The sequence below is a fragment of the Aptenodytes forsteri genome, unplaced genomic scaffold (genome assembly GCF_000699145.1).
Source record: "Aptenodytes forsteri isolate BGI_AS27 unplaced genomic scaffold, ASM69914v1 Scaffold29, whole genome shotgun sequence".
NCBI classification, from domain to species: Eukaryota; Metazoa; Chordata; class Aves; order Sphenisciformes; family Spheniscidae; genus Aptenodytes; species Aptenodytes forsteri.
The window spans coordinates 2,596,365-2,614,376 of NW_008794520.1; the positions used below are offsets into that span (position 1 = coordinate 2,596,365).

The 18,012-nt window shown below is 47.5% G+C and overlaps 1 protein-coding gene across 1 annotated transcript in view; it reads left to right on the plus strand.

Moving 5' to 3' along the window:
- HEG1 (heart development protein with EGF like domains 1) overlaps positions 1 to 18,012 on the plus strand; it is a 38,011-nt gene that overhangs the window by 7,065 nt on the left and 12,934 nt on the right. Inside the window, 12 exon segments of the mRNA XM_009290998.2 lie at positions 5 to 225; positions 1,160 to 1,295; positions 1,297 to 1,451; positions 2,168 to 2,497; positions 3,208 to 3,507; positions 4,042 to 4,383; positions 5,374 to 6,738; positions 8,976 to 9,095; positions 10,727 to 10,821; positions 12,120 to 12,178; positions 12,641 to 12,801; positions 14,568 to 14,702. Coding sequence (XP_009289273.2) covers positions 5 to 225; positions 1,160 to 1,295; positions 1,297 to 1,451; positions 2,168 to 2,497; positions 3,208 to 3,507; positions 4,042 to 4,383; positions 5,374 to 6,738; positions 8,976 to 9,095; positions 10,727 to 10,821; positions 12,120 to 12,178; positions 12,641 to 12,801; positions 14,568 to 14,702 — 3,419 coding nt within the window.

The window sequence follows — 18,012 nt, forward strand, 5'->3', positions numbered from 1 at the left end:
GGAGGCCCCCGAGGTCTGCCACAGGCAGCAGCCGATGGGCAGCAGAAGTCTCCACGTCCAGCAGTGGCATGTACAGGACCTTGGGCACGATCCGATCCTCGTCTGCGTCTTCTGTGAGAGAGATCTACGGAGTTCGTGGGTCCAGAGAAACCACGGATTTCACGGAGCAGGTGGCAGACCCTTCGTTAACACGCTCTCACTCTCCTTCGGAAGATCCTTCCCCAGGTGAGCTCAAGTTAGAAGTGAAATACCATTTTTCTTGTAAGTAAAAGGAGGACTGTTACTGTATCTTACACTTGCGTGACTCTTTTCTGCTGTCAAAAGACGTGACAGCTATGCAGAATATATTGTTTGGAAGGATGCAGTGTGATTTTTGTGTCTGAAATGTTTCAACTCTTGCTTGACCAAAAAATGTGGTTTGGTTTTATTACAGCAAGGGCACATGTGTGGAAAGTTTTGTTACGCCAAGAAAAATAATTAACTTTCACAATTCTTTTTTTACTATCTCCAGTTGCTATCTCCATTTTATAGGCAAGAGAACTAAGCAAGGGAGGATTAGATCATGTCCCTGCAGTCCCAGGGACCGGACTTCAGTTCCTGCCCTCTGTCCTACCCCTTGGACCACGCTGCTTCTCAGAAATTGAACCAATTCAACAAATTTAAGGCAACTTTGAATGTGATCTCTGAGGTCCTTCATGCCGCTGTTTGGTTCTAGGCCCCGCTGCGGTGCTGAAGGGGTCTGATCCCCCTGACCCCATTTCTTCAGACTTCTTCTCTAAGACCTTCACACTGCTCAGCGTTGTGCCTTGTCTGAACTGATTTCCAGGCTTTTCTGTGTTGTTACGGTATTTGTTTGTTCTAGCAGCATGGAGTGCACTCAGGCACATAATGGTGAAATCAAATGTACAGCGTTAGTAGTTCAGGAGTTTTTATACAATAGCACTTTTCTCGGCATCAAACCATGTTTTTTAGAAGACAGATTTCTGTAGGAAGGATTCATGTCTTTGGAAATTTCCTATTTTCTCTGGATTGACATCTTCTCGTATTCTCTACTTGTGCATGTACTTGCTGCTGCTGGGTGTTACTGGAAGAAAGCTCGTCTGTTTATTTATAGTTTCACTTGTGTGAAAATGTAAATTGTTTCTTTATTGCGTCTTAGCTACTGGAAGCAGCCATGTGTCATTCAGTATCCTGTCAACAGAGAGAAGAACCGATTTCCCCACCACCAGTACCTCTGTTTCCACAACAGCCACCAAGGGCGGAGGGAGGACGTTAAGGTCATCAGCCCTCCAGACCATACCCAGTCCTCTTTACTGGTACCGAAACCATCAGCTCTCCAGACCATACCCAGTCCTCTTTGGGAGCCCAGGGTGGTGGCAGAGGTGCCACCATGTCGTCCATGGACCCGTTGCTCACAGGCTCGCCGTCTGCTTCGGAAAGTGCTTCTCCAGGTGAGCCCTGACTGTCCCCGTGGGGCTTCTTCTTGTAGACCTCAAACATCTGCTCTGTGTGGGGGAGTGAGGGCGTGCTAGAAGGTGCTAGACAATGGTATTGGGCATTATGGAGGAAAATTTCAACTTCCAGAGAAAAATGCATGTTTTTTGCATTTAGTCACCAGAGAAACCCAGCCTTACTGCAAGAGCAGTCTGGCCCTGAGATTTGGCATGTTTTCTTAGACAGCACAATTTCAAGACTGCCCCGTTGGCTGTGTTTATACAAGCAGGAGGCAACACCAGTCACTCCTGACTCCCTCCCTGGGATGCATGCAGCATTTGCTGACCCCGTACAGCCCTGCCGAGCTCTGTTTCGAGTATCAGGGAGTTAGGTGCTGCCGTAACCCTACCTCGCTCACCGCAGGCACTGCGGTGGCGGTGCGGGTGCACGGTGCCCACGGCTGAAGGGCAGCGCCAGGAGCAGTGCCGAAGGGAAGCAAACCCAACAGCGCTCCCACGACTTGTTCCTAGTTCCCTCTTCAGGGTGTCCTCCTGTGAGCAGCACCTCCTTGCACAGGAAAGGGTTGTGTCTTCACAGTTAGTGTTTTCTCCAGGTCTGGATCTTCTGCCACGTTACATCTGTGCCATCAGCCTAAGGGTGGTGATGGAAAAGAGCATGCCCATCTGTTTATAGCTTAAGGTGTATAAATCCATTTTGTTTTGCCCTTTCTCAGTGGAAGGGACCTCAGCTGTGGGAGGACGCCTGCGCGATGCTCCTCTCACCGGTACGCCCAGCTCAATGATAGCCACCAGCGGTGGGGAGAGGAGCCCAGTGCCCGTGTCAGACACCCACGCAGCATCCAGCGCGGCAGGGAACTCTGCTCCTGCTCTGCCCTGCACCAGCTCCTTGGACGTGGTCCTTCTGCCATCCTCATCAGCAACAGAGCCTGGGAGGCAGAGCGATGTTTCGCAGAGCGGTGCCAGACTCAGTGAGCTTCCAACGAAGCCGCTGCCTGCATTTTCTCCCAGCATTTCAGTGCCTTTGCCTTCACCAAGTGCTTCAGGTGGGTCTTGTGGTTTCCCGGTTTGCTGTGGAGGACGTCCCTCCTCCTCACCCCGGTCCTGAGCTCCCACCCTCCCTTTTCTAGCTTTAAACTAGATTTGCCTTTTTAGTAAGCCTGGTTTATAGTGAAGGGCACTGCACGGTTGGTGAGTTATTTGCCTCACAGCACTTGGGGCAGCACTTTTCGTGTTGGGAACTAGACGGCCAGGCAGCTCTTCTGGGCCACATGTGAAGGCTGCCATGGAGCCTTGACCTCAGACCTCAAACCGGGGAAGCCTGGCACGAGATTTGGCAAGGCATAGACCTTTGGAAAGGTAGACCTTTCACCATTCCTTATATCCCAGTTATCGTGTTTTTCAGCCTCAGCTCTGCTGCCAGGGTCCCACCAGAGCTGGTTTGAAAGCCACTGGTCCACCCAAGGGAATTTTCTGCAGGACATTCAAGACCAGGTCCTACCACCCTGCCACCATTCTCCTTCAGAAACGCCATGCACCCTAATCTGTTTTATTTTTCTGGTGTAAAGGGGAAAAGTACAGATCACCTGGGAACTCCACTTAGCAAATAAGTGATGTTGGTCACCAAGCACCACCCCCACTGTGGGGATTGAAATATTCAGATTTTAGTCCCTGTAGAGGCCTCAAAGGTTTTATTAACATACAAAATATATATTTTATATATATATCTATGTATATCTCTGCTTTGCAATTCCAGAGAGAGGAAGAAGAGTTTCTGGTGCTCCTACTGAGACCATGTATGTCTCGACCACACTCTCCAGCCACAAGGAGGGAACATCTCAGGCTGCAGCTAACCACGGCATGTGGAGCACAGCAGTGGAAAGCCCCACGTCTCACCCAGACACGGCCGGGGAGCTCCGCACTGGCCTCTTCTTGTCTTCCACGGCATGGCCTGGAGCGGGACACATCTCGTCCAGCCAAGCAGGGTACCCAGAGCCCAAGGTCACCCTTTCATCCAGGGTCTCCACCTACTTCTCAGCTGCTGGTGAACCTTCCAGTGAGTTTTTCTGAACTCCAGGATGGCATTTGAATTAGGAAAAAAACCACTGCCTCTCCCTTCCCCTCTTCCATGGGGTTGATATTAACACCAACACGTGTCAGAGCTGTTGCAGGTGTCGTGGGCAGGATTTATAAGCGGTGGGGATTCTGCTCCTTGGTGTATATCTGCAGCTGTTGATGCTTAACAAAAAAGTCTCAGGAATGAGACGTGTAGCTTCTTGCTGTAGGACGCATCTACTACCTGCCTGGGTTGGGGTGATAATTATAAATAACATAAATATGCCATTATGACTCTAATGGTACCAATTGTTCATCTGTATTTGGACAGTCCTGTTTCTTTGGAGTAGGCTTTGTGTGTTAAATCCACCTTTAAGGTGATAGATATGTGAGATCTACTTAATCTGTTTTTAATCTGTGTTTATCTGTGCAATTTTATTAATCTGCATTTCCAAACAGAATTATTGTAGAACTCAAAAGTGCTCTCTACTCTGAGATGATAAAATCAGATGCCTGCTTTTCGATCCTATTCCAGCCGTGAGCAGCAGTCATCACTCCCTAAGCAGCTTGAGTGCCGAGGAAAGGATGTCCAGCCCCATCAGTGATCCTGCGTACAGTTCATGGATGTCTGCTGGTGGTGGAGAGAGGACGCTGCACTCGGTGACAGACGGCGCGCTGGCTGGTGGCACGGAGAGCTCCGCTTCCTACACCGAAACCACCAGCTCTCCAGGGCCGGCTCAGCCGGTGTCGGTGGAGCAGAGTGGGACGGCCAATGCCTCCACCAGCAGCGGGGGCTTTGCAGGATTTGCGACAGAGACACTCTTCACACATTCTTCCAAGATACCCACTTACTCTTCTTTCCAAAACGATCTCACAAGTAAGTTAGTGTCTCCCGGTGTACATTTGGGGGGGGCGGGGAAGTTCACATTGTCCTGCATTTATCTATGTTGTATACAAAGTTCTCTTTCATTAGTATGCGCAATGCCAGCTGCGGGTTCACTCACGGGGATGTTTTCATCAAAGGACTCAAAGCCAGACCCAGAATTGTTCCAGAAGTGAAGCCATGAACCTGAGCAGGGAAACTCTCCTGTTTTGATGGCCGCATTATTTTTTTGCATCCTAACTGTGGTTTCTTTTGGGTGATGCTTTCAGAAGTGTTTCATGATGACCTAAGTCAATTGTAGAATTAAACCAAATTTTCAATACCCTATTTTTTATTTTTAGAGATTGCTGAACTTAGCTGTACATCCTGAAATTCATATTATAAGATTGACTGCACCTTTTATGCTAAATCTGAATTTTTTGCAGACTGATGTGCTACTCATTTAGGATTTTCTGACTGCGAAGTTTTCAATCAATGAGTTCATGATAAGCTGCAAATTAACATAATGTAATAATTTCACCCTGCAGAGGCATGAAATTCACTGTGTCTAAAAAGAAATCGTCTGAATAAGATGGATATTCTTTAGTTGGGAATGGAGGCTAAGAGGGAAAGGATATGAGTTTTATAAATTATGAGCGATAAAGAGAACAGATGGGTTTTCCTGCTTAGCTTGCCACAAAATATCACGGAACGATAAGTACTCAATCACATTAGAAAAGCAATACTGGAAGAACAGTGTTTTAGAAACCTACATGTTTCACGGAGACTTGTGTCTGTCCAAGTTCACTATTTTAGAATCAATTAAGGAGTGCAGAAGACTCCTAATTCGATACCCATGCTTGGATGGTGCTCTGAATTTTTAGAAGAGCACGGACCAGTTCACAGACAAGAACATTTTATGTATTTAGCAAGTGATTTTAATATGACATCAAAATACATTCATATTAGTCTGTCTTTCTAATATATTTTGTCCTTTTACTCCAGGCTTTTCAAGTAGCCATCAGCCAATCAGTAGCATCGACGCTGAGAAAAGGACCTCGGTTTCTCATACGGATGGCACTTACATTTCAACTACATATACCAGAGGAGGAGAAAGGACCCTCCTGTCTATCTCGAATAGCAGCACCTCTGCTGACTCCTCAGAAAGTTCCACCTTTTTTTCTGAAATTACCAACCCTTCTGATTCATCAAAATCTTCTGTGGCACAGGACAGGAGGAGCAACGTATCCAGCGATGGCGATTTTGTTGAACCATCTACAGAGCCACTGCTGGTACACTCTTCCAAATTGTTGACTTCTGCTTCTGCAGGCAGCGTACAAAATACAACTGTCTTCAACACTGACTCTGAGCTGTTGACCACTGGCAGATCATCTCTATCTTCATCAGCATTTCCAGCCTCTTCCTCACTGTCATCGCTGCATCACTCACTGTCATCAACACCACCACCAACTTATCTGTTTACATCATCAGAATCATCTGAGCCATTCTCGTCCTCTGTGATGGCATCTTCACCCCCTCTGCAGGCTTTGTCATCCTCCTTGCCCACTTCCTCGTTGCTTTCCCCATCTTACTCATTAGCATCTTTATTGCCTCTGTTTTCGTCACCATCATCCGTCTCACAGTCCAATGATAGTGATCAAGCAAGCACCTCTGTAGCTACAACTGTGGTCAGGCAGGTGCCCTCCACAGCCGCTGTGGCTGGGAGCTCGCCCAGAGGGACCAACAAGCACAATGTCACGCACCAGCCCCAAAACAGCACCACCTTCACCTCCACCGGGTCTCCTCTCCCTACGGCACCCATGGAGCAGCTTGGTGGACACATCATGTCCGTGTCTGCTCCTGCGATGGTAATGGGGACTGCCTCACCAAGAGCTGCCACCAGCCAGGAAGGCAGCTTCGGGAAGGCAACGCCACTGCTCACCACAGCCAGCGATGCCCCACGGGCTGGGCTGACGGATGCACCCCTTAGTCCCTCACCAAGTGCAACAAACCACAGCGTCATTGTCCCTGCGGTGGCACTGACCACGGTGAAACCTTCTGTGCTGACAACACTGGCCAGTCGCTGGCCAACCCCAGGTGATGCTAGCACCATGAAAGCCCACAGAGCTCAGACGCCCACTGCCACTAAGCACGTGTATACCACTGGTGAAAGCACAGAAGCTGTGGATCCCACCACTGCAAGGCCTGGTAAAGTCACTGAGGAAAATGTCCCTGTTACGAGTCCTTCTGAAGCCCCTCCAACCAGCAAGACCACTGTGAGCATTGCAACTACTTTGGCTGCTGCCAAACCAACCACCGTTCCTCCATCAAGTAGCACAGCCGGGCTGAGGATGTCATCTCCAGCAACAGGTAATGTGTCTAATGGCGCTCATCAGTGGTGGGGCCAGGAACACCTGGGTCCCACTTTAAGGGTCTTCAGAGGGTTATGTATGTATGTGTGACAAGTCTGTTGTCAGCAGGGTTTGAGGATAAGAACTCGGTCTCCATGCTGGTATTTTTAAGCTAAGGGTTTAGTAATCAAGGTAAACTGCTGGAAAAAGGTGAGCATTTCGGTGAACAATTCTGATAGAAACATTAAGCTGAAATTTGAGAATTTTAAGAAAATAAAGCTGTCTGGCCTTCCAGGTAAGCGTAGGATGCATTTTATATTTGTTGATCGGTCGACAATATCGATCTATATCAATCAATATCTATCTTATTCATGAGAAAAGGCGGTTAGCCAGCACATGGTATTTGTGTTGGAACTTCTTCTGTTATTATGACCTATGGTCATTTTCTCCCCATGTCACTAAATAATCTCCTACTCAAAGGCCTGTTGCTTCTCCTGGTAGGCTACGTACCGTAGTCTTTCTGAGTGTGTTGTTACAATCATTTATTACCGCTGCCAGGCTCCTTATCTTCTCAAGTAGTGACCGAAGTTTTGTATGAATGGAAATCAATTGTGTGTTTAAAGTTCAGGAGCCTGGCCCTCATGCCGCTGTAGGATATTGTGTGTGCTAATTGCACTAATCTCAGTGAAATACTGGCAATAGCATATATTCCATCCAATAGTTAAGTTTTTAAAGGTTATTTCTCAGGCTGATTGGTTTTAATTATAGCTATGGCTTCATGCAAAAAAATTCACTGTAGGGGAATGGATTTTTTTAATCGAAAAATTAAAGTAACATATCCTTTTTACCAACTGATTCACACTTTTGCCAAGTTACTCTTTCACTTAAATAATGAGTTTTGCCATTTACCAGAATGCAAAAGATCCTTCTGCTGCCTTGGACGTGGAGCTTTGTATGTGGGCGCTCACTGCCGCGAGCGAAGAAGCTGCCCTGGTCCCCACTGTACAAAGCGCAAACTGAAGGACAGCAAAGTGAAAGCCAACATTTTAAAATACACCCACTCATTTCTGGCTGCTTAGATCAGAGACACCAAATCTCCTTCTCGCTGATGCTGAGGTAGCCATGCCAGGGTAGTTGAGACACGGAGATTGCGTCAAATGGTGTGTCCCAACACGGAGGTCGGCTCGGGACTGACTGGTCTGCAGGGCCTGCGTGATGCCACAGGGTATCGTGGCGCTGTCAGAAATACACATATGGGTTTGGCTCTCGCGCTTTGTGCTTTAACTGCAAAGCCCATCCTTCCTGCCTCTGCTGCAATGCTCTGCAGCAGCTGCAAAATAGGTAGGAGTGGTGGGTAAGCTGTCTTGCTCGTCTTGTAGCGCCTTGTCACCAGCAAGTCCACAGTCCTGCCTACGGTCTGCCCTTGCACGCGTGTGTGATGTGCGTTTGTGCTCATGTGAGTCATACGCACAGCAAGAGGAGCATTTTTGACCAGGACACGGTTCTTTTCAAAGGGAAGTATTTGATATCTTCTCCAGAATTTGCAGTTTGGGTTGGCTAATCTATAAAGCAACTGAGATGACAGTCATTAATCCCCTGATACTCCGTATTTCACAGTTGGTGTCTGCTCCCCAAGCCCTTGCTCACCCAGCGGGAAGTGCATTATGAGTGGTGGCACAGGCAGGTATCGCTGCTGTGACCATCCCCAGCCTGGCACGGAGGAGACTGCAGCCCTGGTAAAGGAGGTGACAGCAGCCAGGACTGCCTCCACCATTACTGGGTTATCTACAGGCTGCGTCAGTGTTCAAGCACTAGCTTTGGGTCATAGAAAGGGCTTGGATGAAAAGGGCAGGACTTTGGTGAAGGGGCCCATGCTCCCATGTCTAGCTCTGGCCATCGAGGCCCCTTCTTCGGTCTCTCCATTCATAACTGTAGGGTTGTTTGTCTTTGAAAAGCACCCTGAGATCTGCAGATGAGCAGTGCTGTAGACAGCCTGGGTGTTCATATTAACATGGATCAACACTGGATCCCAAAGGCTTTTGAAGGAATATTCAGGAGAAAGTGGTTTGTATTTATTCTTTCAGCTCCAACAGAAAAATTAAGAACTGGATAAATAGTAAGTGCAAATGATGCAATGAGGCATCTGATAGTGCTCAGGGGGTCACAGAAGAGGAGCCAAGCTGATCTTTTTTAGCCCAACAGTTGATGACTTTTGTGATTCTGTAACTATAGCCTGGGTTTTTTCTGCTTTTGTAGATGTGGATAAATGTCTTTCCAACCCTTGTCCTGCGCTGGCCACCTGCAACAACACCCATGGCTCCTATATCTGTCAGTGTCCTCTTGGATATGAGCTGGAAAAAGGAAAGTGCAATTTAGGTAAGAAAACAAAAGTGAAAAACCAGGGGAGAAAAAGATGGAAATAATTATCTGCAATCTTCTAAAATAAATTAACCTAGGCTCAGACTAGTTCAGGAGCTTAACGTTCCTCCCAACCACCACTTTTAACAAGAGCCTTTTACTGTTTATACAAGTGCAGTGTCTAATGCCTGTCGTGTTGGGGTGCCCTGGGGAGCAGGCGCAGTGATAGCTGAGCGTTTCTTAAAAACACAGCAACAGAGCGGTGGGTTCAGGCTTGTTAGTAAGGACAGATGTGCCCCTTCTGATCCTAATGTGTTTTACAACCCCCAAAAAACATTCAGCAGCTTACCGTAGCTCCCAGACCTGCAAACCCGGGCGATGGTGCTTGGCCTGGGAGAAGGGAGTGGGGCTATTGTGTAACCTGGCTTCAGTGGGATCAGCCATGTGCGGAAAATTAAGCAGCCGTGAAAGTCTTTGTAAGATCAAGGTCTTGTTTCGTACCTTTAGCATTTTTCATGCAGCACAGTTATTAGTTGGAACTCAGGTTCTGACCCCCTCCTTTCTATTAGAGGGCTCTCAATCTCAAGGACTTACAATGTCCCATTGTAAAGGGGAATTTGTTTTGCTGGAGTTTCTTCTGACCCTTAATCAGCGAGGATTAGAGGCATGGAAATTTTGCTGAGGAAACATGGGTGAGGTGTCCCTGAAGGGTGTTTTGAAACATTTCTTCGAGTTGGAATGTGGCAGCTTCTAATTTAGAGAGTTGTTTTGATTATGCCTTGAACTGGGATACAGGCAGATTATATAAATACTGTGAAGGTGATTCTCATCTTATTTTTACCCGGAGTTGTTACATTAGAGCTGTCTGATATAAAATTTGTGGTGAAAATAGGCTCTGTGGATGGGAAAAAATGGGAAAGAATTGGAGGCTTCATAATATTATCTGCAACCGTATTTGTTTTTCTGGTGGAACGTAAAACTGGAGCTCTGAGTTCTCATTTCCACCGAGTATCTCATGACACTTAATACAAGATTTAGGGATATTATCTCTTCGAGTCTGGACAACTCAGATTATTGCATTCTGCTGCCATGAATCAAATATGAATCTAAGCATGGAAAAATGCATCTTTTGGACCTCTTTTCAAATGTTATTGCTCATTCTGTCCAACAATTTGAAAAATGAAAATGTCCTTTCTACAGTGCTTTATTTTGACTTGTTGATTTGCTTTCCTTCCATTGCAGAGAGGGGGAAGAGATTCAATACGTTTACCCCAAATTATTATAAATAGCTTTGGTACCTGAAACTGTCTTGTTACTAAATTTACCCAGCTCCCTCTCTGTTCAGGGGTCCTTTTAAATTAGTCTATGTTTCTATATGAAATGTATGAACGCTACGGTGAAATGCTGGCTGTTCAGCAGCATTGAGCTCTGGAATTTGACTGGGGCTGTGGGAACATCGCAGCAACCCTTGGGAAAAATCCCAAGGCTGGGACTTTGCTTTACTGGGGCAGTGACTCTCAGACATGAGTTTTCTGTCCGCTGCGTGAAGGGGTTTTCCATGCAGACAGTCATGTAAGGTGAATGAAACCGCAGCTCCACATGGCACAGAGACATGTGTTCCGACTAACTTGTCTTATTCTCCTTTTTAGTAAGAATATTTATTGGCCAGGTCCCCCTGAAACTTAACATTACCCATGGGAAGTACGCAGAGCTCCTCCACGTTGAGGGTGAAATCCTGGCGATGGTGAGTGTCATTGCCAGGACTTTGTCAATGCTGATCCCCTTCGCTCCTCTTACGGTTGTCATGGGAAGCCATGAGACTCTGTAGAGTGGATTTAGCCTTTTTAATCGTTGAACCATCCTGGTCTGGTGTAAGTAGGACTGGTGAGATGTATGCTTTTAAATCCCAGCACGCTCCTCTTCCCTGCCCTGCCCAGGCTGTCAAGACAGCAGCGGAGAGATTCGGCTCCTATGGAGCTTAAGACAGTATAGCTGCCCAGAAAATCCTGAAGCCCTTTTTGTGAAGTGGCGTGGCTGGGGTCACGCTTCTGTGGCCTCCATCCTTTCCTAGTGTCTTTTGGCTACATTGCCTTTTCCAGACCTCGAAAGGGCATTAGTGCTCCTCCAAGGTCAAACATTAAAATAGTAACTCTGGGCTTCGTCGTTTGTCAGTAAAGCTCACAGGTGCTGGGACGGGTTGGACTGCAGCTGGTGCCACCTTGCTCTTAGCCAAACCCCATGGGATGAAGCGCAGCAGCAGCACCCACCCAAACATACCTTCTTCTTGGTGGAGTTTCCCAGCCATGCTATCGCAACCATGTGGCCCTCGGTCAGTTGAGAGCAAGCACTGGATGAGCTGGTGGCTTCCCCATACGCTGTGCCATCAATTGCTTCAAAAAGACCCCTGGGTTAGGGATAGGTCCATCTCTGTGCATTTTTTAGCCAGATCATTGCATGCATGAGTTCATCCTGTTAGCAGTTCCTGGGCTGGCTGCAGTTCATCCCAACTCTTTTTGGAGTAGGTGATTTGGAGATGCCGCCAAAGGAGGGGGGAGCCAGGGTGAGTTGCCTTGATGCTGTCTGCATGGCTTGTGCTGGGGAGTGAACACAAACAGCCATGCGGATCCAGGGGGAGGGAGGCTCCTTGGAAGATGTGCAATCTCTGAGGGCACTGCTTTGAGCTCGGCCTTGCGTGGGGCTCTCTCCCCGCTGGCTTCTGGCTCATCCTCGGCCTTTGCGGTCATTGCATAGTGGGGCCCCAGGTAGATGCTCATGTCAAAATCCTCAGGTCTTCGTTCCTGTCCAAGGCTGCGCGATGGTGACTTCGGCCATCCCTTTCTGGCAACAGGACGGTGCATATTTCTTACTGAGCAGATGAACTGCTGGGATGCTCAGAGCCCCCCTCGGCCTCAGCAGGCAGCTCTGGCGAACACAGGGGTTGGTGTTGGTGACCTGGGAGGGCTGTCCTGTGCTGCGTCCTGCCGGGCTGCCTCCCTCCATCATCCCCTGGGGCACTAACAGCTGCTCTCTCCTTCCTTGCAGCTCAATGCATCGTTGTCGGGCTTGCCGGGGTACCACCACTCCACAGTTAAGGTGACCAGGTAAGGCTAAGGCTACCAGGGGAAGAATGAGAAACTCGAGCATTCGGGATGTTCAACTTGAGATCCACATTATCCATTTTGAGTCAGTGCTGGGCTTGATGCAATACGGCCCGGCGGTAGCACAGGGCATGGGGAATGCCTGACCACCTTGCCCGGCTCTCCCGGTACCCTCCTCCTGGCCTGAGCGGCTTGGGGGTGGGCTTGTGAGCTGCCCAGGAGGGATTTATGGCTGGTTTCGAAGTGAGCTACCAGCGCCCCTTCCAGCCACAAATTTACCTCTCTGTGTGTAAGTTTGTCCTGTTTTTAAGGTCTGTTACAATGCACGGCTGTTTCAGTATGTATGCGATATTGTGTCTGTGATAAGCATCGCTTGCGTTAATAAGAGTCCTATGTATAAGGTGCTAATGATGACATCAGACTGACCCGTGGTACTCAGGGCTGTTTTGTTTTGTTTTCTGTTAGGGAGGCAAATTTTGTGCATGTTTCAGTGCAATCCACGTTCTCTTTAGCATCCAACGTGACTTTCTACGACGTTGTCAGCAGCGTGAAAAGCTACATTCGAGCTTGCAAATACCCTACCGAAGCCTGCCAGTTCATCTCCAGCCTGAAACCGCTCCACAGAGGTAAATAGCATCTGGAGGCACTGTGCCCGGAGGGCAAAGGGATGTTTTATTTGGCTTCTTTTTAACAGGGAGAGAAAGATTTTGACGTTTGGAAAAACTCCTCTGAATCTTTTTTATCTTATTTAAATGGGAGTCATCTTAAGAGCCTCGCAGTATAAAAGGGATGGAGATATCCCGCCTTATCTTCACCACATGTGTGAGAAATCTGCCTCTCTGTGAAAACATCGTGCAGCACAGGATTAGAGGCATTGTGGGGCAGCCTTTCATCTCCGGGATGTGACACCGGGCCCCGGCCAGATCAAAAAAACATAAGTCTTAATTCCACCCGCGCGGCCAGGAGCCGGGGAAACGGCGTGAAAGCCAAGAGACAAAACCCCCCAGTGAAGTGGATTAGAGCTGCTGGAGGCTACGTGGGGAGCTGTGCTCTCCTGCCTGCCCAGTTTCAGTGTTGCAGGGTGTAAAAATGGTTGACAATTAAGAGCTTTCGATTTCTGTACCAAATCCTCTACCTGCCAAACGGGAACATGGGTGTGGCACAAAGAGCCCTGGAGAAGCACATCAGTGTTGTGCAGGACCTTCTCTGGGTGGACCCAAGGTGGTGGTGGCCTTGTGCCTTGCACCTCCCGGTCCTCACTTTTCGAGGGAGCGGTAGAGGGGATTTAGCCGTGAGAGGTACCGGCAGGATGCAGGGAGTGAGCACCCTTGAAAGACAGGCTCCTGCAAGGAAACTTCTGCACGTGGAGCTCTGTGACTTCAGGGTTCGAGGCTTCAAGGTTTGGCTTTGGGGATGAAGGGCAGCAGCGCTTAGCCTGGGTGTAGTGGGAAACCCCTCAGATCATTCTGGCAAAGTAAACACGAAGATGAGAAATTTAGCGTGTGCTTTTACTTTAACATGCCGTATTTTAAAGCCACACTCCACTATGGATGGAATTAAATTATTTCGGTAGACCCGCTCAGATTATATCTAGCAGTTACCTCTGATACAATGCTTCTGGTAAAGTCTACTTCTAACTTGAAATAAGCAGAATAAGAAAAAAATTATGTTCTTGTGTATGTACTTAAAAGATGTCAGATCAAAAAAAAAAAGAGATGATGGATCTAGCAGGGAGAGGTTTATAAAAGGTGAGTGCCAAATGAGTGACACGTTTTCCATAAAATCCTGTTTCTCGTGAATATTTTTTCATTTGTTCATTCTATTTAGTCCGACCTCCCAGTAAAAAATGTAAATTCGGTGACACAATTTCCATCATTTGCCCACAGTTTTGCTGAATGCTCATTGTGACAAATCTGACTTTCTAAAGTAAAACACTGCTTCAAAGTAATGTAAATGAAAGGACAAATTCTTTGTTTGAAAAATGAAAAAATTCAGCGCTTAATATTGAAATGGAAAAAAATTGTTTTGGGCTGAGCAAAATGTTTTGCTTGATATAAACTTAAAAATTGATTTGTTGAACTGTCTCAGGGGGTGAATGTGTTTCAGCTTGAGCCAAACCAAATTTTTCTTTTTCATTTCCCCTTCTGCCTCCGAGCTGAAACATTTATTATTCGCTCCCTCTATTTGCCTGTACAAATGACGGTAGATATGCAAGAAATGGTGACATAGTGTAATGTTGACTGTCTCCTAATGAAACAAATATTATTTAAAAAAAAAAAAGAAAAGAGATTAAAGCAGCACGCGAGCTGAATGTGATGCCTGGGGAAGGCAAATGTGCATGATGGTGGTTTCAGAGAGAACCGTGCTGATGTTGGCCGCCTCTTCCCAACAGTTGGCAGCTTGTGCAAGCAGAAAGACCCCGAATGCGACAAGGAAACTTCTGAATGCACCGACTTTGATGGAGTCGCGCTCTGCCAGTGCAAAAGTGGGTACTTCAAATACAACAAGATGGACCACTCCTGCAGAGGTATTGCTCTTTATGTGGCGTATTTTGCCTGAATTTTGCTTAAACTTTTTGTTCCAGTGGAAACGAGTGTGTGTGTATCGCTGTGCATGCAAGAAGCTCAATATTATGAATAAATATTAGCAGCTCAAGTTTCTTTTATTTAGTTAGGGGACTTTTCAGCAGACACTGAAGATACAGTCTCTCTCTAGGAATAATATTATCTCTTTCTGGAGCATGCTGTGAGTCACAGTGATTGAGAAGAGGGAGAAAGGGGCCTGACCGCTTTGGGCTCCAGTTCAGTGGCACAGAGCAGAGATGACGTGTGTCTCTGCCTGTTTTGATTTTGTCTGAACTCTCAGCGAACTTAGAAGTGCTTTAAACTCACAAGCTTATATTAATACATAATCAATATTCTTAAAATAAATATCTGAAAATGATTATGAATTTATTTTTCAGCTGGGTTCCTAATAGAAATTTTAAGCTTAAGGGTTATATTATTTTTTAGCTACTCCTCAGATCATGAAATCTGTTTTTGCTACATTTTAAACAAGGTCTTTGTCTGCATGCCAGTGGTCAAAATGACTTCTGTAGGTCCATTGCCTAGTTCCAGTGGTTGTTGTAGAGCTTCTTAAGAAATGCAGTTTTCTGACGACGTATCAGTAAGAATTGTAGTAGTGGTTATATATTGCTTCTGGCAGTGTCTGCTGGGTTGCTGTTGAAATAGGAGGAGATACTTTGTCGATTTCAAATCTGATCAGAGAGTGAGAAAAATGTGGCTGGAAATAACTCCTGTGCTGCAGGCTCCGGGATGGACATCTTGGAGATAGGCATCTCTGGGTCCCAGGTCATGGTCCTGCCTCTCCTCTGCTCTGCGGCTCCAGGCAAAACCTTTCTCCTTTGTGTTTTCCTTCCCTCTCTTCATCTTGTATGTTGGGGGAAGGATTTCTATTGGGGAATACTGACCGTCTCCACCGACCCTTGAGAGGCAGAGAAGGGCTTACATAGTAAGTGGGGAGCTGAGCTGAAACCTGGGATGCTTTTGCCCAATTCTTGCTCCATCGTCGATGGTGGGGACCCAGGGCGAGTTACTCCATTTTTCTTGCCAAGCAGTGTTGTGAAGGTAAATACCTGAAAGGCTGTGAGGCACTCGGATGCGATGGTTGCAGAGGGCTAAGAGATCTAACATCTTCTACATGTGGCTACTCCCTACTTACGGGTCTTGTTTGTTGTGCAAAATATAAAAAACCCTACCTGCACACAGTGAGGCCTCAATTCCACCTTCAGCTCGCTGCTGTCAGTAGGAAACACCTTATTGACCAGCTTGAGAGTGTCTGAGGGACAGGGTTGATTCAGGATTTAGGCTGCAGTGCAGTGGCGTGAGGGTAGCACCGACTGCAGGGTGCCACGCTCCGGCAAGATACCAGATTTTCAGCATCACTTTGTTCCCATCTGGGTAAGCCAGGTGGTTGGGATTTTTAAAGGCTTTTTCAAAAGCCAAGCTATGACCCTCATTTGATATTTAGGGCTATTTTCTGATAAATATAGCATACAATATGCCAGCCTCTTTAAAAATCTCTGCCCTTTTAGTGACTAAACAGGAACCGAGGTCTCCTGAGCATCTGACCCTCATTGTGGGTCGTGAAAATGTGGCGCAGTAACTCAAATTATAATATTTGCAAAGAGGGAAACAGCTATTGTGCTGCCCTGTCCGGTCTCCCCCGTGGGAAGGCGGGTGCGGCTGGGAGAGCTGCTGAGGCACGGGGGATCGGCTGCCCCGACCCCCAGGGATTGTTCTGTCCTGCCTTGCGGTGTCTGTCTCCTGGGGCATGCTCGAAAAAGCATCCCCTGCACCAAGGAGGGGCTGGGTCTCTGAGCCACAGGAGTTTCAACATGTTGGCCGTGGTACCTCTCGGTGTGCAGTTCGGTCGTCTCTGGGTCATTTCTGGTTTTCAACCTTCCTGGTATCTTCAGAGCTGTTTTAGAAACAGGGCGACAAACCCAATGTGCCAGCTTTTCAAGGGCATGCTATTTTTAATAGTACAGAGCGTTTCTGGAGCAAAGCAAGGAACAGCAAAGCAGGTTTCCAAAGAGATCCCTGAGTCTCTTTCGGGAAGGCAAAGCGAAAGGAATTCCAAGTAGAAAAGCACAACTTGATAGCTTTGCTTGGCCCCTGACACTTAAGCCTTTCCTCTGTTCCCTGCTCATGTTTGAAAGCTTGCCGAGTGAGTGTGACAGTGCGAGCTCTCCTGGGAGCATGTTCAAAGGAGCAGGAAAGATGTCAGAGGAGAAAGCAAAATGGCAAGAAAAGACAGGGTGAGGAGAGGAAAAGACATAAGCACCGAGTGTTTAAGTAAGACAGAGAGATGCATGTTCAGGATCTTGCTTTTCCTCTTTACTGCCCCTGTAAGTCTCCTGGCCTGAGAGCTGTGTGCCAGTGGGGTCCCAGGGCTGCTCCTGCCCAAGGCACGGCTCCAGCTTTGAGACCACTCAAGCTGTATGTGCCCTACACATATTATTGGGCTAGGGCTGAGGAGGTGAGATTAGGCTGGGCTCCAGCATCTGCCTGCAGGCTCCTCCAGGCCTTCCCAACACACAAGCTGCAGGCTGGGGCTGGGGTACACAGGGCTGCTGCGCTCTTTAGAGAAGGCAACTCCAGCAAGCTGTCATGGTGATGCCTCCCTCCCCTTCACTGCAGATTTCATTAGTGCCTGATCTTGTGGCTCACTTTGGTAGAACATTTGCTCCATAAAGTTTTTGGTCTGCTTTTGTTAGCGAGTGAAAAGAGCAACCCATCCAGTCTCATTTTGCTAATGCCTCGGTGTTACAAATGAGCCAGGCGAGGATCCTTTGGGATTTACTACCCTTGCCCTGGCTGTTTGTTGACTGAGGCTCTTAATTCTTGTCCAGTTACCTCTTGTCTCTTCCTTGACTTCAAAGAAGCCATCTTAGAGAGAGAAAAATAAATCCAGTGCAAAAAGCATCATGATGAGATGCAGCAGTGGGGCTACGTGAAGAGCCTCACCCTCCCCATCCCCAGCTCTGGGGGAATAAATGGAGTGAAAGAGGTAGTGGAAGAGTAGTGGGGCTATATAGGGCAGAGAAAGGGGTGCAAGACCAGCTATCGTGGACATCAGCCCCCTCCGTTATCGCTGGTGCCAGTTGCTACGGCAAGTCTGTGCCTAGAGCTGCAATATTCATGCTGTGAGTGCATCACTCATCTGTGTCCACACACCCCACAGGGAAAATGGCACACTGAGTGACATGAGACGCTTAATAAATGGTATATAGGCAAACAGTATTTCAATATGACCACAAGCAAGACCAGGCATCC